Source organism: Lampetra fluviatilis, chromosome 52 (genome assembly GCF_964198595.1).
Source record: "Lampetra fluviatilis chromosome 52, kcLamFluv1.1, whole genome shotgun sequence".
Classification (NCBI taxonomy): domain Eukaryota; kingdom Metazoa; phylum Chordata; class Hyperoartia; order Petromyzontiformes; family Petromyzontidae; genus Lampetra; species Lampetra fluviatilis.
The window spans coordinates 323,707-351,383 of record NC_136326.1 but is presented as its reverse complement, the minus strand read 5'-3'; the positions used below and the strand labels follow the sequence as shown (position 1 = coordinate 351,383).

At 54.8% G+C, this 27,677-nt stretch overlaps 1 protein-coding gene across 2 annotated transcripts in view; it reads right to left on the bottom strand.

The window, feature by feature from the left end:
* Positions 1 to 12,029: 12,029 nt before the first annotated feature.
* The window catches only part of LOC144949032 (coiled-coil domain-containing protein 85C-A-like), a 63,655-nt gene continuing 48,007 nt past the window's right edge, over positions 12,030 to 27,677 (bottom strand). The window contains exons 3-6 of one of the 2 annotated variants that reach the window (XM_078878823.1): positions 26,001 to 26,114; positions 16,820 to 16,936; positions 13,734 to 13,829; positions 12,030 to 12,227 (exon numbers count right to left, since the gene is read on the bottom strand). In XM_078878823.1, the coding sequence (XP_078734949.1) occupies positions 12,144 to 12,227; positions 13,734 to 13,829; positions 16,820 to 16,936; positions 26,001 to 26,114 (411 nt within the window). In that variant the 3' untranslated portion in view covers positions 12,030 to 12,143. Of the gene's footprint in view, positions 12,228 to 13,733; positions 13,830 to 16,806; positions 16,937 to 26,000; positions 26,115 to 27,677 lie in introns of both variants that reach the window. The other variant, XM_078878824.1, reaches the window with a different exon arrangement.

The following is a 27,677-nucleotide window of genomic DNA, read 5'->3' as shown; positions in this document are numbered from 1 at the left end:
GCTCACAGCACTTGCCACTCAAGCTCACAGCACTTGCCCCACACGCTCACAGCACTTGCCCCTCAAGCTCACAGCACTTGCCCCACAAGCTCACGGCACTTGCCCCACAAGCTCACAGCACTTGCCCCACAAGTTCACAGCACTTGCCCCACAGGCTCACAGCACTTGCCCCTCAAGCTCACAGCACTTGCCCCACAAGCTCACAGCACTTGCCCCACAAGCTCACAGCACTTGCCCCACAAGCTCACAGCACTTGCCCCTCAAGCTCACAGCACTTGCCACTCAAGCTCACAGCACTTGCCCCACAAGTTCACAGCACTTGCCCCTCAAGCTCACAGGACTTGCCCCTCAAGCTCACAGCACTTGTCCCACAAGCTCACAGCACTTGCCCCTCAAGCTCACAGCACTTGCCCCACAAGCTCACAGCACTTGCCCCTCAAGCTCACAGCACTTGCCCCTCAAGCTCACAGCACTTGCCACTCAAGCTCACAGCACTTGCCCCACAAGTTCACAGCACTTGCCCCTCAAGCTCACAGGACTTGCCCCTCAAGCTCACAGCACTTGTCCCACAAGCTCACAGCACTTGCCCCTCAAGCTCACAGCACTTGCCCCACAAGCTCACAGCACTTGCCCCTCAAGCTCACAGCACTTGCCCCACAGGCTCACAGCACTTGCCCCTCAAGCTCACCGCACTTGCCCCACAAGCTCACAGCACTTGCCCCTCAAGCTCACAGCACTTGCCACACAGGCTCACAGCACTTGCCACACAAGTGCTGTTAGCAGAGCGCGGCGTTGTGAGCAATGCGATGGGGGGGGTGGTTGGTGACATCACGCCGTGGCTAACGGGGGCGCAGGGTGGTCCCCCCTCACACCCAGCGGGTGGCGGGGGAGGTCCCCAAGAGACGGACCCCCAAGGCGTCTCCTGGCCAACCTCCGTTGACGGAGCCAAGGGGACTCTCGTTCCTCCGTGGGGGGGAGGGGAGCGGTGGTGCCGCGGTTAGCGCAGTGCGCTACCAAACCGGGGGTGCTCGACATCTCCACAGGCCGAGCCACTTTGCTGAGCTGTCGCTCGTGGCGCAGGTCCCTTTAGAGCAGGGGTCGGCAACCTACGGCTCCGGAGCCGCATGCGGCTCTTTACGGGCTGCTTCTTGACGATATGTACGTATGTACATAGATGCATTGCGGCTCTTGAAATACTGAATTTTGTACCGAATTGGAAAGAAATGGCTCTTCTTGTTATTTTGGTTGCCGACCCCTGCTTTAGAGAAACAAGTCACCACCTCAGTGGGCCTCGTGTGGCGGCAGCAGCGGCATGGCAGCGGCTGAGTTGTATTTGTGTGTGTGGGGGGTGATGAGTTCACCTGTCTTCGACTCTGCTCACCTCCGCCAGGGTTTGTGTCGCTTGTTCCTGTCACGTGCTCTCTCGCCCGCCAGGCTGCACGTCTGTGAAAAGAGCTTCATAGCTCATCGGATTCCGCCAGGGAAATACGCATTCTGATTCTGATGATCTGAACCGTTCCTGGGCTTTTCTTAGGTCGACTCAGCCTGAAATGAGTACCTGGTGCAGTGTGTAAACATCGCCACTGGGGAGACAAAGGCGGCCGGGCGTGGTGCTGGCCACGCACCCCCTCGCCTTCATAGGTTCTTCCTAACAGCACTTGCCCCAACAGTCTGTAATAGGCTACACGGGGGATCTTTGTCTTTGTAACTCCCCCTCGGGGTTGCTCCAGAAACAACGACGACGCGTCACGTGGGATCACCCACACGGTGTCTCCCTGCAGCCGAGGGAGCTGCATCGCCCAGGTGACGCGACGCAATTTGTCGGTTCAAGCTGCAACCATTCTGAGTTCACCAGCTCAAGCCCACTGAGCCCTGTAGATGCGTTTTTATCAGAAGCTACCGATGACAACTGATAGTTAGACGAGGTGGCTGATCGTCATCGTGTGGACATCAACACACTCTGAGCGCGTGGTGACGTCCATTACACATGTGGAGGGGAAACCCGGAGAAAGATCCACGCGACCTCGGGGAGAGTGACGCAGACTCCAAATACACAGCAGCAGCAGCGGCAGGCGTCAGGGTGGGTGGGGGGCACAGTGGGTGGGGGACACGGTGGGTGGGGGGCACGGTGGGTGGGGGGCACAGTGGGTGGGTGGGGGGCACGGTGGGTGGGTGGGGGGCACAGTGGGTGGGGGGCACGGTGGGTGGGGGGCACGGTGGGTGGGTGGGGGGCACGGTGGGTGGGTGGGGGGCACGGTGGGTGGGTGGGGGGCACGGTGGGTGGGTGGGGGGGCACGGTGGGTGGGTGGGGGGCACGGTGGGTGGGTGGGGGGGCACCGCCGCGCCGACTCCGCTGGCGCGGCACCACCAGGGGGCGCCACCCGCCCGCTGGCAGCAGCAGCAGCGGGGGGGGGGGGGGCACGCGCAGAGCGAATGTTGACAAGGCTTTGTGCCTCTCACCACACTCGCCACAGACAGTCGCCCTCCACCTCACCACACTCATCAAACACGAGCCGAATCCCTAGGGGCCGTCCATAAATGACGTCACGCGCCTGGTGGGGGGGGGGGTCAGACATTTGTGACGATCTGTGACGAGGGGGGGGGGGTGAGAAATGTGACGTCACATCAAAATGCGTAAATTTAAATGAACATAGACAACACGTTCTACTTAATTAAATAGACGTTTTAATAAATGTTTTCTCCTACAACATCAGAGTGCAGCGCCACATTAAATACGCACTACAATGACAATAGTTTAAAGCGATGTGAAGCATGTTTTATTTTGGGGGGGGGGGCAGAGCTTTGTGACGTCATATTTGAGGGGGGGTCTGACTTTTTGTGACGCCGTGTGACGAGGGGGGGGGTAAAAAAATCGTCCAAAATCGCGTGACGTCATTTATGGACGGCCCCTAACTACACCACACACACTGCCCTTCCTACCCCTAACTACACTACACCACCACACACACTGCCCTTCCTACCCCTAACTACACCACCACACACACTGCCCTTCCTACCCCTAACTACACCACACACACTGCCCTTCCTACTCCTCACTACACTACACCACCACACACACTGCCCTTCCTACCCCTAACTACACCACCACACACACTGCCCTTCCTACCCCTAACTACACCACCACACACACTGCCCTTCCTACCCCTCACTACACTACACCACACACACTGCCCTTCCTACCCCTAACTACACCACCACACACACTGCCCTTCCTACCCCTAACTACACCACACACACTGCCCTTCCTACTCCTCACTACACCACCACACACACTGCCCTTCCTACCCCTCACTACACCACCACACACACTGCCCTTCCTACCCCTAACTACACCACCACACACACTGCCCTTCCTACCCCTCACTACACTACACCACACACACTGCCCTTCCTACCCCTAACTACACCACCACACACACTGCCCTTCCTACCCCTAACTACACCACACACACTGCCCTTCCTACCCCTCACTACACCACCACACACACTGCCCTTCCTACCCCTAACTACACCACCACACACACTGCCCTTCCTACCCCTCACTACACTACACCACACACACTGCCCTTCCTACCCCTAACTACACCACCACACACACTGCCCTTCCTACCCCTAACTACACCACACACACTGCCCTTCCTACCCCTAACTACACCACACACACTGCCCTTCCTACCCCTCACTACACCACCACACACTGCCCTTCCTACCCCTAACTACACCACACACACTGCCCTTCCTACCCCTCACTACACCACCACACACTGCCCTTCCTACCCCTAACTACACCACCACACACACTGCCCTTCCTACCCCTAACTACACCACCACACACACTGCCCTTCCTACCCCTCACTACACCACCACACACACTGCCCTTCCTACTCCTAACTACACCACCACACACACTGCCCTTCCTACCCCTAACTACACCACCACACACACTGCCCTTCCTACACCTAACTACACCACCACACACACTGCCCTTCCTACCCCTAACTACACCACCACACACACTGCCCTTCCTACTCCTAACTACACCACACACACTGCCCTTCCTACTCCTAACTACACCACACACACTGCCCTTCCTACCCCTAACTACACCACCACACACACTGCCCTTCCTACTCCTAACTACACCACACACACTGCCCTTCCTACTCCTAACTACACCACACACACTGCCCTTCCTACACCTAACTACACCACCACACACACTGCCCTTCCTACTCCTAACTACACCACACACACTGCCCTTCCTACTCCTAACTACACCACACACACTGCCCTTCCAACTCCTCACTACACCACACACACTGCCCTTCCTACCCCTAACTACACTACACACACTGCCCTTCCTACTCCTAACTACACCACACACACTGCCCTTCCTACTCCTAACTACACCACACACACTGCCCTTCCTACCCCTAACTACACCACCACACACACTGCCCTTCCTACCCCTAACTACACCACCACACACACTGCCCTTCCTACTCCTAACTACACCACACACACTGCCCTTCCTACACCTCACTACACCACCACACACACTGCCCTTCCTACCCCTAACTACACCACCACACACACTGCCCTTCCTACACCTAACTACACCACACACACTGCCCTTCCTACCCCTAACTACACCACCACACACACTGCCCTTCCTACTCCTAACTACACCACACACACTGCCCTTCCTACCCCTAACTACACCACCACACACTGCCCTTCCTACACCTAACTACACCACACACACTGCCCTTCCTACCCCTAACTACACCACACACACTGCCCTTCCTACCCCTCACTACACCACCACACACACTGCCCTTCCTACCCCTAACTACACCACCACACACACTGCCCTTCCTACCCCTAACTACACCACACACACTGCCCTTCCTACACCTAACTACACCACACACACTGCCCTTCCTACCCCTAACTACACCACACACACTGCCCTTCCTACACCTCACTACACCACCACACACACTGCCCTTCCTACCCCTAACTACACCACCACACACACTGCCCTTCCTACACCTAACTACACCACACACACTGCCCTTCCTACCCCTAACTACACCACCACACACACTGCCCTTCCTACACCTAACTACACCACACACACTGCCCTTCCTACCCCTAACTACACCACCACACACACTGCCCTTCCTACACCTAACTACACCACACACACTGCCCTTCCTACCCCTAACTACACCACACACACTGCCCTTCCTACCCCTCACTACACCACCACACACACTGCCCTTCCTACCCCTAACTACACCACACACACTGCCCTTCCTACCCCTAACTACACCACACACACTGCCCTTCCTACCCCTAACTACACCACACACACTGCCCTTCCTACCCCTCACTACACCACCACACACACTGCCCTTCCTACCCCTAACTACACCACACACACTGCCCTTCCTACCCCTAACTACACCACACACACTGCCCTTCCTACCCCTAACTACACCACACACACTGCCCTTCCTACCCCTAACTACACCACACACACTGCCCTTCCTACCCCTCACTACACCACCACACACACTGCCCTTCCTACCCCTAACTACACCACACACACTGCCCTTCCTACCCCTAACTACACCACACACACTGCCCTTCCTACACCTAACTACACCACACACACTGCCCTTCCTACCCCTAACTACACCACACACACTGCCCTTCCTACCCCTCACTACACCACCACACACACTGCCCTTCCTACCCCTAACTACACCACACACACTGCCCTTCCTACCCCTAACTACACCACACACACTGCCCTTCCTACCCCTAACTACACCACACACACTGCCCTTCCTACTCCTAACTACACCACACACACTGCCCTTCCTACCCCTAACTACACCACCACACACACTGCCCTTCCTACTCCTAACTACACCACACACACTGCCCTTCCTACCCCTAACTACACCACACACACTGCCCTTCCTACCCCTAACTACACCACACACACTGCCCTTCCTACTCCTAACTACACCACACACACTGCCCTTCCTACCCCTAACTACACCACACACACACTGCCCTTCCTACTCCTAACTACACCACCACACACACTGCCCTTCCTACTCCTAACTACACCACCACACACACTGCCCTTCCTACTCCTCACTACACCACACACACACTGCCCTTCCTACTCCTCACTACACCACACACACTGCCCTTCCTACTCCTCACTACACCACACACACTGCCCTTCCTACCCCTAACTACACCACACACACTGCCCTTCCTACTCCTCACTACACCACACACACTGCCCTTCCTACCCCTAACTACACTACACACACTGCCCTTCCTACTCCTAACTACACCACACACACTGCCCTTCCTACTCCTAACTACACTACACACACTGCCCTTCCTACTCCTAACTACACCACACACACTGCCCTTCCTACTCCTCACTACACCACCACACACACTGCCCTTCCTACCCCTCACTACACCACACACACTGCCCTTCCTACTCCTCACTACACCACCACACACACTGCCCTTCCTACCCCTCACTACACCACACACACTGCCCTTCCTACTCCTCACTACACCACCACACACTGCCCTTCCTACTCCTAACTACACCACACACACTGCCCTTCCTACCCCTCACTACACCACACACACTGCCCTTCCTACTCCTAACTACACCACACACACTGCCCTTCCTACTCCTAACTACACCACACACACTGCCCTTCCTACTCCTAACTACACCACACACACTGCCCTTCCTACTCCTAACTACACCACACACACTGCCCTTCCTACTCCTCACTACACCACCACACACTGCCCTTCCTACTCCTCACTACACCACCACACACACTGCCCTTCCAACTCCTCACTACACCACCACACACTGCCCTTCCTAACCCTCACTACACTCGCCAATCCGACCCTCACGCGAGCACCACCCGCAACTTCCTGGCACCGATCCCCCGCTTGCTCCCCACATTTGCAGTTCACGCCAAAGCCCGACCCAAACCTCGTCCCCTCATGGACACACGCTTAGTCACGTGGTTGTACAAAATTCTATATCCTTTATTTAACGGAGTTTCGATGCATCACCATCATCATCACATTCTTCTCCTCTTGTCAAATCAAGCGGTCACACTTTGTCATTCCACGCCATCCGCAGGCTCCGCTCCTCAGTGTCCACGCGGGATTTGTTCGAACCGGGGCTCACTGGCCCAGCCCCACCCGTGGTGGTCGTTGGGTGGTGACATGTTTTACGGAAAGTGGCGCTGTGGGCGCAGGGACCTGCTGGGTTGAGTGCTTTGAACACTGCCAACACAACAAAGCGTCCCAGCACAGACGCCAACTATTGGCCTGTGGGTTCTGGTCCGGATGGAGGTCAAATGAAACCGGATCAGGTCGGGTTGGATGTCAAAATGAAACCGGGTGAGGTGGGTTGGTGGGTCAACTTATACTGGATGAGGTCCGGTTGGAGGTCAAATGAAACCGCGTGAGGGCGAGTTGCAAGGTCTGGTCAGCTCGTTACCCGTCAGGTCGGGTCAGGGTCAAAAAGTTCCGACTGCCCCTGCAGTGACGTCACGCTCACGTGGTTGGTTGTCGCCCCACGTGGTCACAAATCGGCGTGGGCTGACCCGCCACTGAATGCCCGGCGAGAGGCAGCAGAGCGAGCGGGTCCCCCACGCCACGTGAGTTCGGTGCTGTTCGCCCCTCCTCTCGTCGTACGCGGTGGGATTACCTCCTGTCACTTCCAAGTCCTTTCGACGAGAAATAATAAATAGATTTGACGCCGCAACACCGAGGAATTGGACAAACATCCCATGCGAGTATCCTCTTGGAAGTCAGCCCCGAGACTCGGCGAGGCTCTTCCCGGGTAAACACAGAACCACTTACTGTGTTCCGTGTTCTCGGTTTGCGATTCAAACAGACCCTGTGTTGTACTGCATGTTCCCGGAGGCGCACTGATAGATCATTTCATGCCACTTAATTAAAAAAAACACATTGTACAGCTGTGTGTCAGGATGTGTACGTTACGTGTCTGAGTATCCCCTAAGTCAACTCAGCCTCAAATGAGTAACTGGTGTGGTGTGTAAACACCGCCACTACAGGGAGATAAAGGCGGCCGTCCGTGGTGTTGGCCACCCCACCCCCTTGTGCATCGTGCCGGCCTTCATAGGCGCTCGCTAACACCACTTGCCCTTACAGTCTGTGCAGGCTAAACGGGTGATCTTTGTCCTTGTTACGTGTGTACTTGCATATGATGTGCACGATGCGTGTGTGCACCTAGCCTGGCACAATCACTGTGGTGACGTCACCGCCACTTAGTGGCGAAGGGCGGTGGTTGTTGCGGGGAGCGGTGGCGCAGCGGTTAGCACACCGGGCTAGGAACCCAGCAACCCGAGTTCGCGATTCCGACTCGCAGCCAGCACCGACAACCAGTGATGATTATCTGAGCCGGTACTGGACATCTCCTAGGTCGACTCAGCCTCGAATGGGTACCTGTTGCGGGGTGTAAAACATCGTCACCAGGGAGACAAAGGCGGCCGGTCGTGGTGCTGGCCACCCACCCCGTCATGGGTCGTGCCGGCATGGAGTCTGTGTCGGCTATACGGGGTGTTCTTTGTGTTTGTGTGTGTATCTATGCGTGTGTGTGTATCTATGCGTGTGTGTGTATCTATGCGTGTGTGTGTATCTATGCGTGTGTGTGTGTATCTATGCGTGTGTGTGCATCTATGCGTGTGTGTGTGTATCTATGCGTGTGTGTGTATCTATGCGTGTGTGTGTGTATCTATGCGTGTGTGTGTATCTATGCGTGTGTGTGTGTATCTATGCGTGTGTGTGTGTATCTATGCGTGTGTGTGTATCTATGCGTGTGTGTGTATCTATGCGTGTGTGTGTATCTATGCGTGTGTGTGTATCTATGCGTGTGTGTGTATCTTTGCGTGTGTGTGTATCTATGCGTGTGTGTGTGTGTATCTATGCGTGTGTGTATCTATGCGTGTGTGATGTGAATTAACGTAATTGTGAGTGAATAGACAGGCCAGACAACATCCAAACGGGCAATGCAAAGATGCATGAACTTCTTTCGCACCGTACGCAGCCACCCGTGCAAATCGAAGGCGCAAAAAAGAAAACGTCGCTCCACTGATGCCCCCCCCCACCCCCCGTCAAACACGAGCTGGCTAATGAGCAACACGACCCAGAGAACGGAGCTCCTCCACTCTCAGCCACCACCACCATCGCCTCCACCACCACCACAACCACCATCTTCGCCGCCGCTCGCGATGATTCGTGAGGGACGCTCCCGAGGGGTGTAAGAAGAGAGGCTCGCAGACAACGAGCGGTCGGGCGGCTCAGCACACACAGGGCGAGGTGGGGGGGGGGGGGCACACTGGTGGGGGGCACGCTGGTGGGGGGCACGCTGGTGGGGGGCACGCTGGTGCGTGCCAGTCGTCTCATCCGGTGAACCCGCGGCACCCGAGGCTCGTCCCGTGACTTCTTGCTGCCGGCAGCGAGACTGGCACAAGTGCCGTGGTGATGCCACCATCGCTGCGTGGTGATGCCACCATCGCTGCGTGGTGATGCCACCATCGCTGCGTGGTGAATGGCGGTTGTTGTTGTGTAATGTGTGTGTGCGCGCGTGTCAATATTTACATAACCGCGGGCGGGAACAGGTGAGGTTTTTGGTAGAGACGGGAGTTGTCGGCTCATGCATGGATCATCATCATCATGACCTCATCAATTAGCGTGGACAGGCAATTAGCACAACGCAGATAATTAATACACGCGCGGGCAACAGATTGCTCAAGCCCCCGACTGCAAGCGCATCCCAACGGGCGCACACAAGAGCCGTGCCCAGGGCACACGGCGAGTCGGGGAGACCGCCCCGGGCCCCCCGTGCATGGGGGGGGGGGGGGGGCGCTTTAACGTCACGGTGCCAGACGTAATACTTCCGGCTTAGTGGGAAGGCGTCAGGGGGCCCACGCGGTGTGGGGTTTGCCCCGGGCCCCGCTGCCCCCCTTCTATAGACGGCCCTGCCCCCCCCCCCCCCCGGGCTCTTCTCTTGCCGCTACGCCACACGCGGGCGGTGAGAGTCTCAGCGATGGCCCGCAGAGGGTGGCCACACGGCCACCTGTCTGGGTTCGGGACGGACTTTTATTCGTGCCAAGATCTGGTTACCGGAATCGTGCCGGACTGTTACTGAATTGCGGTTTTCGGTACAGGCTGGATCATCGACCTCTCGTGCTAACCCATAAATACGCCCGGGTGTGGACGACTGTGGAACACGTGGCAACCATACCACCCGGCCACTCACCCACCCACCCACTCATTCAGTAAAGCACCCATTCATTTTCCAAGTCACTCGGTAACTCACCCGCCCACTCACCTATTAATACTCGCATTCATTTGCCAAGTCGCTCACTTACACACGAGGGTTGCCGCCACCTGCCCGGGTCGGTATTGGCGTCCGTGCTCGGGGGACAGGAATCGATTTGTGCCGATAGCTGGTGCCGCAATCGCGTTGAGCTGCGCTCTATCTCAGTTGCCGGTGCCGGCGTTGACACGAGGCCGAGTGGCGACTGCGGAATTGCGCCGGGCGCTGTCTGTCCGTCTGTCCGGCTGCTGCGGCATCATCGGTGGCAGCTCCCGTGGCGCCAGCAGCCTCGCGTGCAGAGCCGCTCGCCTGGGCGGGCGCTCCAGTCTCCCTCCAAGTCGATTCCCGCTATCGGCAACCAACACCGGTGACCATTATCTGAACCGGTCCCGGGCCTCCCCTAGATCGACTCAGCCTCAACGCGAGTACCCGGTGCAATACGTAAACATCGTCGTTGGGAGACAAAGGCGGCCGGGCGTGATGCCCCCCCCCCCCTTCGTGTGCCGTGACAGCCTCCGTAGGCGCTACTCGCTAACCGCACTTGCCCCAACAGTGTGTTAAGGCTACACGGGGGATCTTTGTCTTTAGTCTTCCTCTAAAAGCACTGGACGCCACCTCCACCTCGTCGAGTCCGCTCTCTCCGCTGGCCGGGGTCCTGTGGCGGCACCGCCCGCGACGACGCGGGCCGAACGCCACGAGATTTTGCCGAACGCCACGAGATTTTGCCGAACTCCCCAACGAGCCGCGGGGCCGTGGAAGAGGTGGCCACGAGGTGGCAGTCCAGCAAGCGGGTCGGAGCACCCGTCCACGCAGCAAGGCTGTCCAGCTGTCCAGCATGACCTCCCCCTCGTTGGGTTTCTCTGGATACTCCGCTCTCTCTCTCCCACGTGACGCGAACATGCGCACCGTGTCTAACATTCGTGCAACGCGTCCCCACGTGTCACCCCTCGGGCGCTAGGGCCCAGTTCCGACCTCGCAGGCCGTCGTGAAGAAGCAGTTGTGGCGATCCGGGGCTCGCTCGCTCGCAGGTCGCTCCTTGATCACTCTTCTATCGCTGCTACGACTACGCGGTTCCTGTTCCCGTGGACCTCGCTGGCTGCCTCGTTTCACTGCGTCCACATCGCACGTTCATTCAACACCACCCTGCTGCAGGTCACAACAACACACCCACCCACTCGCCTATGCACTCACCCACTCGCTCACCCACTCGCCCACCCACCCTCTCACTCGCTCACCCACCCACCCTCTCACTCGCTCACCTACCCACTCACTCACCCACCCTCTCACTCCCCACACTGCAGGTCACCTCACGTGTCCTCTCGTACTGCTCCACTGTGTAGAGTTCCCTCCTCCACCCACCACCATCGTCTCTTCTCTGTCCCCCACTCATCTCTCACAACAACGACCTCCTCACTCGGTTCAAGGAGCGCGTTCCCAACTCCTCGCGATTACTACAGTGGCAGTGCTCCTTGTTGCTGACCGCTCGGCGACTCTGTTCAAATGAAAATGTAGCAGGAGCCTCGTCCCCCACGAGACTCTAAACACGACGACGTCTTTGCCCTCCGCGCCCCCCCCCCTCAAGGTCCCCATCCCAAGCTCGACTCCCAGCCCTGGTGCCCCCCCCCCCATTGACGGGCGAGGGGGCGAGGTGACGCTTCCAGGCTGCTGCTGCTGGTGGGGGTGGGGGGGTACCCCCACGGCTTCACACGGGGCCCGGGTAGTGCGGTGGGGGCGGCCGCGCCGGTGGTGGGGGGCCCGAGGTGTCCCCCAGTTTCCGCCAAACCACCTGGCGTAGGAGAGGAGACAGGGAGAAGGGGGGCGGTCGTGATGTGCGTGTGTGCGTGCGTGCGAGTGTGTGTGTGTGCATGAGTGCGTGTGTGTGTGCGCGTGAGTGTGTCTTTGCGTGAGTGCGCGTGTGTGTGAGTGCGTGTGTGCGTGTGAGTGCGTGAGTGTCACGAGTGGGGAGCGGTAGTGTAGCGGTTAGCGCGCTGAACCTGGCGACCCGGGTTCGATTCCCGCTCACGGTCAACACCAGTGACGATTACCTGAACCGGTCCTGGGCCTCCCATTGGTCGATTCAGTCTCAAATGACCAGGTGCGGTGTGTAAACATCGCCACTGGGAAGACAAAGGCGGCCGGGCGCGGTGCTGGCCACCGACCCCCTCGTGTGCCGTGCCGGCCTTCATTGGTGCTCGCTAACAGCACTTTCCCCGACTGTCTGTTGAGGCTACACGGGGGATCTTTGTCTTTGTAGTCCTGTGAGTGGGCGAGCGAGTGGGTAGCACCAAGATTCGCCCTTCGGATCGCACACTCACCCCACACCCCCCGTCTCGTGGCCCACGGACAAGGGGGTTTGTCATTGACTGTGAAACCCCCCCTACCCCCCCCATACCCCCTGTGGCGTTTAAGCCACTCAGCACCCCCCCCCACTAACCGCCTCCGCCCTAAATGCCCTCTCACGTACCCCCCCCACCTCACCAGGGACGTCGATTAATCCGATCGTCAAACGGCACCGGCTCGAACCCACGACTCTCTTGCGGGATGTGGGCGGCGACTCTACCCCGACCAAGGTCCCCTTGGAGCTCGGCACTTTAGAACCACGTGGATCCAAAACTCGCTTTCTACATTGGCATGTCATGAATCCCCAACACCTTGAGCACGTAGATTCAAAACCCATTCCTCTACAACTGCTTCTTGTGTTCAGTTTGTCGTCATTCCCCCTCGCGCCTCCGATTAGCGCGGTTGGCTCCGTGCGGCGTGGACACACACAGACACGACGTGGACACAGACACGGCGTGGACACACACAGACACGACGTACATGGCAGCTGACCTGCCTCTGTTGTGCCCACAGGCTGCCACTCGCTGTGTCTGCCTGCCTTGAGGTTACTGAGGTTATTTTTAGCTGCTATAAATCTCCACACGATGATAAGCCACTTTGTTGACCTATCATTTGTGGCCAGGGCGCTTCTGAAAAATAAGTGAAGACCTCCGTGCGCTTTACCTGGTAAGATAAAAAATAATGTAGTTTAATGTGTCCATGTTTGTTAAGCGATTTCTTTACCTTTCCTATACTTTGTTGTTATAGCGTTCTGACGCGTCCCTAGTGGACGTCTGTGAAAGAGCTTCATAGCTCATGGGATTCCTCCAGCAGTCTAAATACAGATTCTGATGTCCCAGTATCCGACTGTCTCCCTATGGCACCTCGTTGCCTCTCCCCGCGTCTCCATGTGGGGAGGGGGGTCCGGGGGGACAGGGTGGGGGTGGCAGGGGGGTGTGGGGGGGGGACGTACGTTACACATCTCGCGCACGATGGCCTTCTCCTTCTCGCTCATGTCTCGCTCCCGCGCCTGCGCCCGCCTCTCCAGCTTCTCGTGCACCTCCAGCACCTGTGGTCGGCACCACGGGCGGTCACGGGGGGCACGTGGTCACAGGCGGTCGCGGGCGTTGACGGGCGGCACGGGGTCACGGGGTCACGGGGGGAACGTGGTCACGGGGGGAACGTAGTCACGGGCGGCACGGGGTCACGGGGGGGACGTGGTCATGGGGGGCACGTCATCATGGGTGCGGCGAGGAGCCGGCACGCCCCGCTGGTTTGTTTCAGACCCGAATCTTCACAAGTTTAGCGTTATCGGTTTAGTTTTTTTGTGTTTTTTTGGGGCCCACACCCTGTCCTCCCCCTGCCCCCCCCCCTGCGCCCCATTACCCCGAGTAATCTGGGTAATCGGGGTAATGGGTGCCACGGTGGCTGGGAGATGTTAACTATTTCGCCTGGTATGCAGGAGGTCGTGGGTTCGATCCCAACCTTGACGCCTGCTGCTGTATATTTGGAGTTTGCATGTTCTCCCTGTCTTCGCGTGGGTTTTTTTCCGGGACCTCCAGTTTTTCCCTCCACATTTAGAATCGACATCACCATACGCTTAGAGCATTTGGCTTCGACAGATTTCCACATGATGAGCCACTTCATTGGGCAATCATTTGTGATAGCCAGGTCGCTTCTGAAAGAGAGCTTTCCAGCCCAGTGGGCCTTACTTGGTCAAATACAATGTAGTTTAGTTTAATAGTTTTTAGTAATTGAGAGTGGAATGTAGGAAGAGTGTAGGAAGAGGGAGTCCTGGCTCGTATGTATCAAGCCAACTGAAATATCATCGCAAAGTACCTGGGTGCCAGGCGCAGTGGTGATGGCGTTGGCGGTGGCCGACACGCCAACCATTGGCCGTGGAACACGACGCGCGCTCAGCTGGTGCGGCTCCGGCAGGCCGCCCTGGTCAATAATGCGGTGTCTTTGTGTTAGCCGTACATGACGACGCGCCATCGTCATTTAAAGATCCCGTGATGCTATAAAGATCACGTGATATTAAAGATCTCGTGTTGATCATTCCAAGCGAGTGGGACCCTTGTGTGCCAAAATTTGTCAAATTAGAAAAATGTCACCGCAGACGACTCAAGCGGGATTCCACGGAGCAACCATCCAGCTGTGAAACACCTTCACGACAGCCCTGAGCCATGAGAATTTCACGAATACCAAATGTACTGGAAGTGCTACCGTGCTATTGTTATTATTATCACCACTCATATGGTGCGCGGCGTTGACGCTAATGCAAGCAACCACGCAAAAACATTAACGTGTGAAAAGAGGCAATTACCGCATCATCATATGCTTCGTCGGCGCTTTAAATATCTGTTTAGCGGAATTACTTACCACCAGAGGTGTAAGAGGTTTGACTGCAGCGCTAATTTTATGTTTGTCTAGGGGAAGCGGGCGCCCATGTAGCGACGGTAAACGAGCGTGTCTGCGAGCCGTGCCCTCACAACCAGCAGCTGCCTGCGGCAATCACAACGAGTTGTAACCACGGGGCAGAAGAGGCGCGCCGTGTAGCGGCGGCGCTCTGACAGAGCGATGCAATCGGACAGCCCACTAAATGGAGATTTGCCTCCCCCCCGTACAAGAGGTGGGCCGGCGTGTCCTTGCCCGCATGCAAGGTATTGCGGATCATTAATCGAGGTCAATCGTATCGATTCGGCTCCATCGATCCGGCAGTCGCTCAGAGTTGATAGGGGCAGCCATCTTGAAAATGTCGATTCATAATACACAATGTAGGGGTAAAGCACGGTCCGCGATAACACGTGAGATGCGTACGCAGGCCGAACAAACACTGAGGTGCGTGGGTAGCGTCTAGAAGTATCCAGCAGCATCCCACTGCCTCGTGCAATGACGCTACGCCGAGGCCGCCGTACGACCGCCGATTCCTACTCACGCGACGTAGTTCCGTTCACTCGGTCGCGTTATATCAAAGTCACATTCACGTTGTAAAGATGTGTTCCCTAGTACATTTATCGCGTTGTATCCAATTCGCGTTATGGAAACAACACGTGGCGTGAGAGGAGAACGGGCTGCACCCAACACAGCAGGCCCACGCCAAGCGTGATGCCACCCCACAACACTCCACGTCAAACCGCAACACTCCACGTCTCGCTGCAAAGTCACACCGCAACACACCACCCCACCTTATACCGGAACGATACCACGACACAACATTATTTATTTATTTCCCAGGTAAACCCCACTGAGCTCTGTCGCTCTTTGTAGACCGGTGAGTGGGCCAGCCACAAATAAAGCTCAACGAAGTGGCTTGTCATCATGTGGACATTTACAGCAGCCAAAGACTCGAAACGCATGTTTCTAAATGTGGAGGGAAAAACTGGAGGATCCGGAGAAAAATCCACACGACCACGGGGATAGAGAGACATGGAAACTGCAAATATACAGCAGGCATCAGGGTCGGGATTGAACCTACGATACCACGGCACATCACGACAAATCGTAACGCGCCATGCCACGTGAAGCCACAACGCTTCGTGCCACGTCATAACGCAACACGCGACAAGCCACACCGCGCGACAACACAACACGCCACTCTGCGGCAAGCCACGCCACACGGTGCCACATCGCACCACCGTGCCACCACATCACCATGCCACACCGTGGCACCGTGCCACCAGCCACACCATTCCAGAGTGCCACACCATGCCATGGCATCCTCGTACCCTTGTGTCGGCCCCGTGCACCGCAAACCTTCGCATGCACCTGCTTGTGTACTTGTACATACAGCCGTAGTCACGCACGCACTCGCGTACACGCCGACACACACACACGCATGCACTCACGTGTGTACACACTCTCGTACTCACGCACGCTCACGTACACGCTCACACACTCGTACACACACGCACACTCGTACACACACGCACACGTGTACACACACGCACACACTCAATTGTTCGTTTTTGTTACTTTCTCTCTCTCTCGTGGCAAAACTCGTGTACAAGTATAGAAGGCAGGTAGGTCGTGGTGGGGCTATGTACCGTCCGCGGGTACCTTCATGGCATGCACCACCGCTTCGGGCTTCTGGCCCGGGTAAGAGGGCGGACTCGGCTGCCTGGCCGTGACGCTTCCTTCTCCGCCGCCACCACCGCACAGCGCCCACACGCCGCTCTGCAACGGCACGAGCAGCAGCAGCAGCAGCAGCCTGAGAGTGAGTAACACAGAGGCAGGAGACATCGAGAGTGCGGGCCTTGGGGCCTACGGTGGGGGCCGTGCCCGCACTGCCGAGCCGCCGCTGGAGGGGCCAATGGTTACAACTAAAACCACTTCATTTATTTTCCCAGCTCAGGCCCAGCGAGCTATCAGAAGTGACCTGGCTATCACAAATAATAGCTCAACCAAGTGGCTCATCGTCACATGGACATTTATAGCAGCAACCAAATACTCGACTGGAGGAATCCGGTGAGCTATGCAGCTCTTTTTTTCCAAGATGTCCAGTAGGAGCACGGGGTCAGAACATTCCAACAACAAACAGTACAAAAACAACTATACGAGTGCAAAGTATAGGAAAGTTAAATAAATCTTTTAAAAATATATATATAAATAAAAGCAAACTATTTTTTTTATTTTACCAGGTAAGGCCCACTGAGCTATCACAAATGATAGCTCAACGAAGTGGCTTATCACGTGGAAATTTATAGCAGCAAATAATGCACATTCATTCTAAATATAGAGGGAAAAACCGGAGGACCAGGAGAAAAAGGCACGCGACCACGGGGAGGGAGAGAGAGAGACACGCAAATTCCAAATATACAGCAGCAGGCGTCAGGGTCGGGATCGAACGATCTCCTGTATGCCAGGCGAGGTAGTTAACATCTCCTAGCCACGGTGGCCAGGAGATGTTAATTACCTCGCCTGGTATACAGGAGGTCGTGGGTTTTACCCCGATCCTGACGCCTGCTGCTGTGTATTGGGAGTTTGCATATTCTCCCGGTGGTCGTGTGGATTTTTCTCCGGGTCCTTCGGTTTTTCCCTCCACATTTAGAATCAACGTGCATTTCGAGTATTTTGCTGCTATAGATTTCCACATGGTGATAATCCACTTCGTTGAGCGGTCATTTGTGTGGCCAGGTCGATTCTGAAAAAGAGCTACACAGCTGGTACAATACAAAAAGTAGTGAAATAGTAGTAGTAACATCACTCCCCTTACACCCGCCGATACGATAAGTCGTCACGATTCGATGCAAGAATGCTTCATGTTGTCTTGTTCCTACTGCCTGTCTCGCTGGAGCCGTCTCAGGTGAAACGGTTTATAGCGCTGTGCACTCACCTCCTGTGGAAGGGCAGCGTTCCTGACGGATGTGGCGCGTGCGCTTTTGAGTGCCAGTGCCTCGCTGTCAACACAGCCCCCCCTTGATGTGTTTATATCTGCCCATGCATCCATCCATCGACCCTTCTGTCATTCTGTCGTCCACAGAACCGGCACTGCTTTTACATGAACCCCAATCCTCCCTTGCATAATAATTACGCAGACGAAATACCTCCTTCCCATGTTTGTCTCCCAACATTTCTAACATTTAAGTATTCGTTTTACACATCCCACCGGCCCCACGGCCTTCTGGGACTGACTGAGCTATCGTTCGTGGCCAGGTCCCTCCTGAAAGAACACCTGCAGCTCAGTGGGCCTCACCTGGTAAGTAAACATCGTGTCGTAGTTTCAGTTAATGCCACTCAACCTTGGATGTTCTGTTCAGCTATGGGAGAAGGAAACCGGAGGACCCTGAAGGAAACCCCATGCACCTCAACAGTGGGGAGAACAAACAGACTCCGCACACCCCCGATTAGCAGGGCTGGCCAAGTACGCCGTGAAAGGAGTGCAATGTACATACACACACACGCACACGTGCTGGGAAAAGTGGATGTGTGGTGAATTCCTGTAGCCTGCCTCACTGCACACGATGGACCCCTCCCCCCTTCCCCCATCACACCTCCCTCCCTCCCTGGGCCGGAGGATGAAAGCAGGAATCTGGGGCTCGCGTGAAGGCCGCCTTGCAGGAGGACCGCGGGTGGCTCACACTGAGCGCCGATTAGACGCGGAGCTGGCTGCAGCGGCGTAGCAACTGAGTGCGTTGGCGGTGCATCTGCACCGTGGGGGGGGGGGGGGGTCACAGCCGAGAGTGGCACCGGGTGCCTGGCTATACCCACTGCTCCTCACTCGTCGAGGGTCGGCGGAGTCAGCGGCCCGCGTGGCTCCCCACGGGACGGGCGAGTGAACGCGCTCATCCAGGAAGCGAAACAAACACACAGACGACGCATCCAATGCCGACACTCCCCATGTGTACGTGCTCTCTCCGCTGCTACCCTGCCCGTGTGTACGTGCTCTCTCCGCTGCTACCCTGGCCACATTCACGTGCTTCCTCTGCTGCTAATTTCTATCCTAACTCAAATGTCTTGCATTAATTAATTATCTGTCTTTTTGTTTTATCAGGGCCACCGTTAACTCCATCCTCATTGCGGCAGATAATTGAGATGACTGTACTGGCTTCGGTACAATTTAATTTCTATGTCCTGCCATGAGAATGTGGAATTTCCACCATTGGCTGCTCAGCATCCCAGTGGAGATGCGCAGGGAGATGCGTGGTTGTGATCTCGGCTTGCTGTGACACGGCCACTCCTGAGACACGTTGTACGATGCACAATCATGTCGTCACACAGCGATTCGATTTCTTGTAGCATTTGTATCAGCAATTTTTTCCCCTTATGATGGTGGCTAGGAGATGTTAACTCCCACGCTGGGTATGCAGGAGGTTGTGGGTTCGATCCTGACCCTAACGATTGTATATTTGGAGTTTGCGGGTCTCTCTTCCCGCGGTCACGTGGATTCTTCTCCGGCTCCTCTGGTTTTTCTCTCCACATTTAGAAACACGCGTTTAGAGTATTTGGCTGGTGTACATTTCCACGTGATAAGCCACTTCGTTGAGCTATCATTTGTGATAGCCAGTTCGCTTCTGAAAGAAGATCTCCATAAACACACACACAGCTATTACCCGTTATGTTAATGCTCTGTTGATGTTTTACGGAGTAACTGACGTCATTGGCACTATACGGAGTTGACGGCCGCGTTGAGGTTTTGATACCGGATCGTCTCATGGCGAAACATTATACCGCGGCAACCCAAACTTTAATCATTAATAACAAAGTCCATTTGGTAGTCACCCAAGTTGAGTAATTTTCGGTCTAATTTACTAATTTGTAAAACTTGGAGCGTGATGCTGTGCGGCACGCGCTGACTCGGCACCAGGCCTGCGACGCAGGCGTCAGGCGGCCTGTAGGGGATGATGGTGACGACGATGACTACGTTGTGGATATCGTTTATTGTTACATTTGAATCAAAGTTCCTATGATTACTGTTGTTACATTGTATTTTATAGCTTTATTTTGGTGATTTCGAAAACATATGGTTAAGTCACGTTTCTTGCGGAAGTGCGGAGTTGGACTGATAACTTGAATCTAAATTGTCTTATGGTTGTTATTGTTTGACTTGCATCACACTGGGATATTTGCACACAGCGTTATAATACGGTGGGTTTTTTCTCTGGACGATTTGCTGGTTTATCCAGGATGTTTCTGTTGCGCGTCGTCGCTTTAAGATGTTCTCTGTTCCTATTGTTTTTGTTGCGGTTGCACCCGACTCAAGAGCCGCATGGCTCACAGGGCTATACCTAATACATGAAACGTGAAACTTTTATGTTGAACCTCTTTTGCAGCGTATCAACCCAAACGTGCTAATCGGAGGTGCGGGGGGGAGGGGGGACAACAAACTGAACGCAAAAAGTAGTTCTCAAGAAATTAGTTCTCATTTCTATATTAAATAATCTAGATTCTGTAAAAGTGCACAGATCCAGTGGCTTCCTAATGTTGGGAGGACGAGTTCCAGGTGACTTCAGAAGCGCACGACGAGCGCCTTGCGGGCGACTTCCCAATTTGGATAGTTCTGGACCCGTGGCACCGGCACGCGACGGGCTGCCTCTCGCGGACGATGCCGCAGGGGCGACGTTAACGTCCGCTGTGAGGGGGGGGGGGCGGTGCATCGTAATCTGCGGTGAAGCGACACAAGCGCGGTAACAGCTTTCCGTCTGATTGCCACTCTCGCGCGCCTTCATGTCACACAATGACTCGGGGGATGTTTTTGAAAAGCCGTGACTTCCCCAAGGCGTTTCCAACCACTCCTTTAGCTCGTAATATTTGTTTTCGAGATTTTTTCATGGTCTTGGTTTTTATTAAAAATAAAAACACAGTGCATACTTTTTCAAAGGTTTTTTTTGCAGGAGAGCACCACTGTGGCTAGGAGATGTTAACTACCTCGCCTGGCACACAGGAGGTCGTTGGTTTGATTCCAACCCTGACACCTGCTCTATATTTGGAGTTTGCGTGTCTCTCTCCCCGTGTGCATTTTTCTCCGGGTCCTCCGGTTTTTCCCTCCGCTATTTGGAATTGACATCGCGCATTTAGAGGATGTTGGCTGCTATGAATTTCCACTCGATGATAAGTTACTGTCATTTGTGATCGTCAGGTCGCTTCTGAAAAAGATCCACACAGCTCAGCGTGGGCCTTACCGGGTGAAATAAAATAAATAGTTTGGTTTTTAGTTTTAGAGAAAAATAAAAAATAAAAACAAATCGGTTGATCGCTTTGCGTGAAGCAGAGTCGAGCGGAGAAACCCCCACACGCACGAGGGGGTAGCGATCCTAGCACGCGCTACCCGGTGGTGGTCAGGGCCGAGACAAAGCCTCAGGAGCTGACTGACACCGACCGACGCCGTGGCCATCGCCCGCTTCTCTTTTGCCAGATGCCTCGAAAGGTCACGGAGAGTGAAGATGTCTCCTCCTTCAGGTGGCCGCGGGATGGCACAGAGGTCAGCGGGACGAGCTGGCACCACTGAGATCCTGGGTTCGCATCCAGACAACCCCCTGTGGTGAGATTCTCAAGTCTAATGAGTTAATGGTCTCAGCCTGGTCACACCAACGACTGCACGGACAAACCCATCACGTTACGTTACGCGAGGTAATCTGGCCGAGTGTCGGCGCTGAGAATAGTTTGTCATCGCCGTGCGAGGAGCCTTGCTCTCCGGGGCAGGCGGGAGAGAGAGTGCTGACCCCCCCCTACCCCCTGGCTGGTGTGTGGTTCAGAGGTCACTTGAAGAAGGGGCATCTCAGAGGAAGCTCTGTGATGTCCACTCCCGCAGCAGGCCCGCTCGCTCACGCAAACAGCTGCACTGCTCGGAGAGACTTACAAATGGATACCGATGCTGATAGCGCTGTTACTACAACCACAACAATAAAAAGCTTTAAAAGAAAAAAACAGGGACCTCTGTCTTTTGTCGCGCTTTAGATCACACGGCCACACGAACCGCCCCTGTGAGAAACACGCGCAGCCTTTGACCAAATCTCATCGAAAGCCTCTGTCCTCATCACATCTCGGAAGCTGAGCGCAGCTGAGCCTGGACAGCGCTTGAACACGGTGGCCGCCACGCACAGAAAGACAGGCAGACCAGGCTAGCGCTTGAACAGCGACCGCCACGCACAGAAAGACAGGCGGACCAGGCTAGCGCTTGACCAGCGACCGCCATGCATAGGAAGACTGGCGGCCCGCGCATGGTGGGCAACAAAGAGCAGTGCAGCTATCTCTCGCAACATCCCTCACCCCCCAAACCTTCACCAACCCCGCGGTGGCCGGGGCGAGAGAGGGGGGCAGACACCCAGGCACAGCGTCTCCGGGCTGCAATGTACAGGGTGGTCCAGATGTCTTGTGGCACCCATTTAATTATCTAAAACTAAAATATTTCTGTACCCAATGGGGTGTGTAATGTAATGTAAGTGATATAACTTGATGAAATATCATCATTATTGTTAAATCTTTCACAAAACTCCTTTCGAACATCTTCAACAGCAGATGGAACTGGTATTGGCCACCTGAAATAAATAAGTTTTATAAAAAACAGAAATGAATAAGCAAAGGAGAAAAAAAATGTTTGGGGTCCATTAATTGGGGCTTGATATGACATCTGGACCACCAACCTCGACGCGAAGGCTCGCGAGGGGAAGGGGGTGCAGGGGGGGGGGCTCCATCGGTGACTCTGCCAGCACGAATATAAACGAAACTCCGCAGCAGCGAGGACGTCATCGCAAGCCACAAGCGCGCGCGGTGACGAGAGCCAGGCGAGTAACGCAATTATTCCGCCCGCCCGCACGCTACCTGACTTTGCCATCAGAGACTCGCTCTGAACATCATCGGGGCAGGCAGGTGTGCGTAGAATTGCGTGACTCTGTCTGAAGCCACCCTCGGGGCATCTGGAGATGCGTGTCTGTATGTTGCGCTTATCTCGCACCGCACGTAGACACCAGTGCTAATCGGAGGTGCGGGGGAAGGACGGCCATCTCTCCTCCGGCTCTCTTCTCTCGGCTATGGGAGGAGGAAACTGAGAAACCCGGAGGAGGATGCCCAATGCAGAACATGGGGAGAACGTACAGGGAGGTCACAATCAGAGTATTCATATTCTTGGTTCTTACACTTTCAGAGTATTCATATCGGAGGAATCTGATGAGCTGTGAAGCTCGTTTTCACAGATGCCCAGCTGGGGCACAGGATCAGAACGTTCCAACAACAAACAGTTCAAAAACATGTTCGGAGTGCAAAGTATAGGAAAGGTAAGTGAATCACTTAAAATTATACAAATAAAACTGAACAATTTTTTTTATTTAACCAGGTAAGCCAGAGTTGGGAACAGAACCCGGGTGCTTCTTGTGACACAGTCGTTACTCACCGCGCCCCCCCCCCCTGCCGCCCCCCCCCCTGCCGACCCAGAGTGAACTCAAACCGGGAAAAACACTTTCATAAATAATCGGGCGTGAGTCTGCCCGTAAGTGGGGGGCGACGTTGCGATGTGTAATCTTAAAACACGATTTAAAGCTTTCGTGACTGCAGGGATTCATCTTCTTGGTTTTGTCGGTAAAGTCACGTAGAAGGGAAATAATAAAATAATAAAAATAAAACATAATAAAATACAATCCTCACGACGTTTCGGCCACAACGCAAGCAGCCGTCCTCAGGTGAAGAACAGGTCTGTCGGAAAGACAGCGTCTGAATGATGTTTAATCTAAATCGAGTGACTTGCGACATCATTGCCCTCCTCTTTTCGAATGGCGTCATGGCATCTTCAACGTCCACTGGCAAGCGGACGGCGCATGGTAGTCAATCATGACCCTGACGAAGCCTGCTGCTGCTGCTGCTGTATATTTGGAGTTTGCGTGTCTCTCTCGCTCTCTCCCCGTGGTCGCGCTTAGATTAATTGGCTGCTGCTGTACTTCTCCACGTGACAAGCCACTTCGTTGTGCTATCATTTGTGGCCAGGTTGCTTCTGGAAAAAGAGCTCATAGCTCAGTGGGCCTGGCCTGGTATAATAACCGGCGGCTTTTCACGGTTCACACCGCAGTGTGGAAAACTAATTTCTTTAAAACGGCTTTGTGTGTTTAGTTTGTTGTCCTTCACCCCACACCTCCGATTAGCACCCGACTCGAACCTCTGCTACAAGCGGCGAGTGCTGCTCTACTTTGTCACCCTCAAGCATCGCCCACAACGGGGAGCTGGGGAAGTGAGCGTGGCGGCGCCGACGAGCGTGGCGGCGCCGACGAGCGTGGCGGCGCCGACGAGCGTGGCGGCGCCGACGAGCGTGGCGGCGCCGACGAGCGTGGCGGCGCCGACGAGCGTGGCGGCGCCGACGAGCGTGGCGGCGCCGACGAGCGTGGCGGCGCCGACGAGCGTGGCGGCGCCGACGAGCGTGGCGGCGCCGACGAGCGTGGCGGCGCCGACGAGCGTGGCGGCGCCGACGAGCGTGGCGGCGCCGACGAGCGTGGCGGCGCCGACGAGCGTGGCGGCGCCGACGAGCGTGGCGGCGCCGACGAGCGTGGCGGCGCCGACGAGCGTGGCGGCGCCGACGAGCGTGGCGGCGCCGACGAGCGTGGCGGCGCCGACGAGCGTGGCGGCGCCGACGAGCGTGGCGGCGCCGACGAGCGTGGCGGCGCCGACGAGCGTGGCGGCGCCGACGAGCGTGGCGGCACATCCGCTCTCATTTCCACATTGGGGAGTTTTTGGCACGGAAATCGGTGGGGTGGGGGAGGCCCTCATCCAGCAGTGGATTGGCGAGGACTGTGCACGTGATGACGAACCGTCGCGTCGACCCGCCCCAAACGCAAACCATGCGCTGGCTGTGCCGTGAGAGCGAGGATCGATTTCGATCGGGCGAGCGGATGGATGTTAGCGAGCTCATTAAGCCGTGTCCTCATCGGTGCTTAACGACGAGCTCGTTAATCCCGGGGAGGGGTGGGGGGAGACGCGTGGGAGCGGCGCTTCTCTCTTTGACCCCGGGTCGGTCACGGCAATTTCGCTGTTATCCATCTTCACCACCCGCCCTTCTTCTTCACCCCTTCCTCACTCTCCCAACCACCTCCACCAAAGAAAAATGTCCCCCGTATAGCCTTAAGAGACTGCTGGGGCAACTGCTGTTAGCGAGCAGCACCTATGAAGGTCGGCACGGCACACGAGGGGGTGGGGAGTGGCCAGCACCACGCCCGGCCGCCTTTGTCTCCTTAAGTGGCGATGTTTACACACCGCACCAGGTACTCATTTGAGGCTGCGTTGACCTAGGGGAGGCCCATGACCAGTTCAGATAATCGTCACTGCTGTTAGCCACACCACCACCAGGACCACAACCATCACCACCGTCGCCCACTGCAAACAACAATCGATTATGGCCACGTACCTCGGCAGTCATCAACCCACGGCAATCACCGGCGATGGCACAACTGACCTGACCGGCCGGTAACACACACAGGCAGCCGTGCACACACAGACATCCGTTCACACACGCAGACAGCTGTTCACACACTCGCACTGCGGCTCACACACGGACAGCCGTTCACAATTAAGTGGATCTGACACGAGCGGCTTGTGATGCAGGCTGCGCTCCGAGCAAAGCTCAGGGCGCGGCGAGTGCAGTGGTGCAGAATCTCTGCATTGTGTCCGTGTGCCTGTGTTCATGTGGTTCGTCTGTGTTTCTGCTGGTCCGTGTGTGTGTCTGTGTGTGTGTGTGTCTGTGTGTGTGTGTGTCTGTGTGTGTGTGTCTGTGTGTGTCTGTGTGTGTGTGTGTGTCTGTGTGTGTGTGTGTCTGAGAGCTCACAGGCTGGCCGAGTTCGCGGTGCTGTGTGGGAGGTGAAGGCCGCGGCGAGTCCAGCGGCCTCGGGCCTCCCGGCCCCTTCTTGTCGAGCCGCACGGCCTCCAGCGCCGACGGCCTCTGTGGGAGAGCCGGGGGGGGGGGCGACACCGCGGGGTCATGGGAGCCGGCTGCAACACGGGAACCACAACAGCGCCATGAAGCTGGTGACACAACCACAACCACGACTCTGGTGATACAACCATAACCGCACCACAACTCTGGTGACACAACCACAACTCTGGTGACACAACCACAACTCTGGTGACACAACCACAACCACGACTCTGGTGACACAACCACAACCACAACTCTGGTGACACAACCACAACTCTGGTGACACAACCACAACCACGACTCTGGTGACACAACCACAACCACAACTCTGGTAATATGACCACAACGACGCCACGACTCGTCAACTCTGGCAATACAAAGTTAGTTTTATCCAGCCAACATATGTATATACTGTACATATATATAACCTGTATACTCGTGCACACTTCACCCTGTATTCATTTTGATGTTTTTGCAACTTTGTTTACTTTTAATGTGTTTTGGGAAATGTGTTTGTTTAAAATTCCTTTATAATTTGCACTGTTTTATAATTCCTATTTGGTAGATTTTTGCTCTGATAGTTCATCGCTTCATTGTTCCTACTTCTTTGAACTTTTGTCATTTTGGCGAACCCAGCCCACGTCACTCTTGCAAGTTAGACCTACCCTGGCCTCTTCAACCCTAACCTGGTTAAACTAAACAAACTAACCTGGTTAAACTAAACAAACTAACCTGGTTAAACTAAACAAACTAACCTGGTTAAACTAAATAAACTAACCTGGTTAAACTAAACAAACTAACCTGGTTAAACTAAACAAACTAACCTGGTTAAACTAAACAAACTAACCTGGTTAAACTAAATAAACTAACCTGGTTAAACTAAACAAACTAACCTGGTTAAACTAAACAAACTAACCTGGTTAAACTAAACAAACTAACCTGGTTAAACTAAATAAACTAACCTGGTTAAACTAATCAAACTAACCTGGTTAAACTAAACAAACTAACCTGGTTAAACTAAACAAACTAACCTGGTTAAACTAAACAAACTAACCTGGTTAAACTAAACAAACTAACCTGGTTAAACTAAATAGACTAACCTGGTTAAACTAAACAAACTAACCTGGTTAAACTAAATAAACTAACCTGGTTAAACTAAACAAACTAACCTGGTTAAACTAAACAAACTAACCTGGTTAAACTAAATAGACTAACCTGGTTAAACTAAACAAACTAAACTGGTTTAACTAAATAAACTAACCTGGTTAAACTATACAAACTAACCTGGTTAAACTAAACAAACTAACCTGGTTAAACTAAATGGACTAACCTGGTTAAACTAATCAAACTAAACTGGTTAAACTAAACAAACTAACCTGGTTAAACTAAACAAACTAACCTGGTTAAACTAAACAAACTAACCTGGTTAAACTAAACAAACTATCCTGGTTAAACTAAATAGACTAACCTGGTTAAACTAAACAAACTAACCTGGTTAAACTAAATAAACTAACCTGGTTAAACTAAACAAACTAACCTGGTTAAACTAAACAAACTAACCTGGTTAAACTAAACAAACTAAACTGG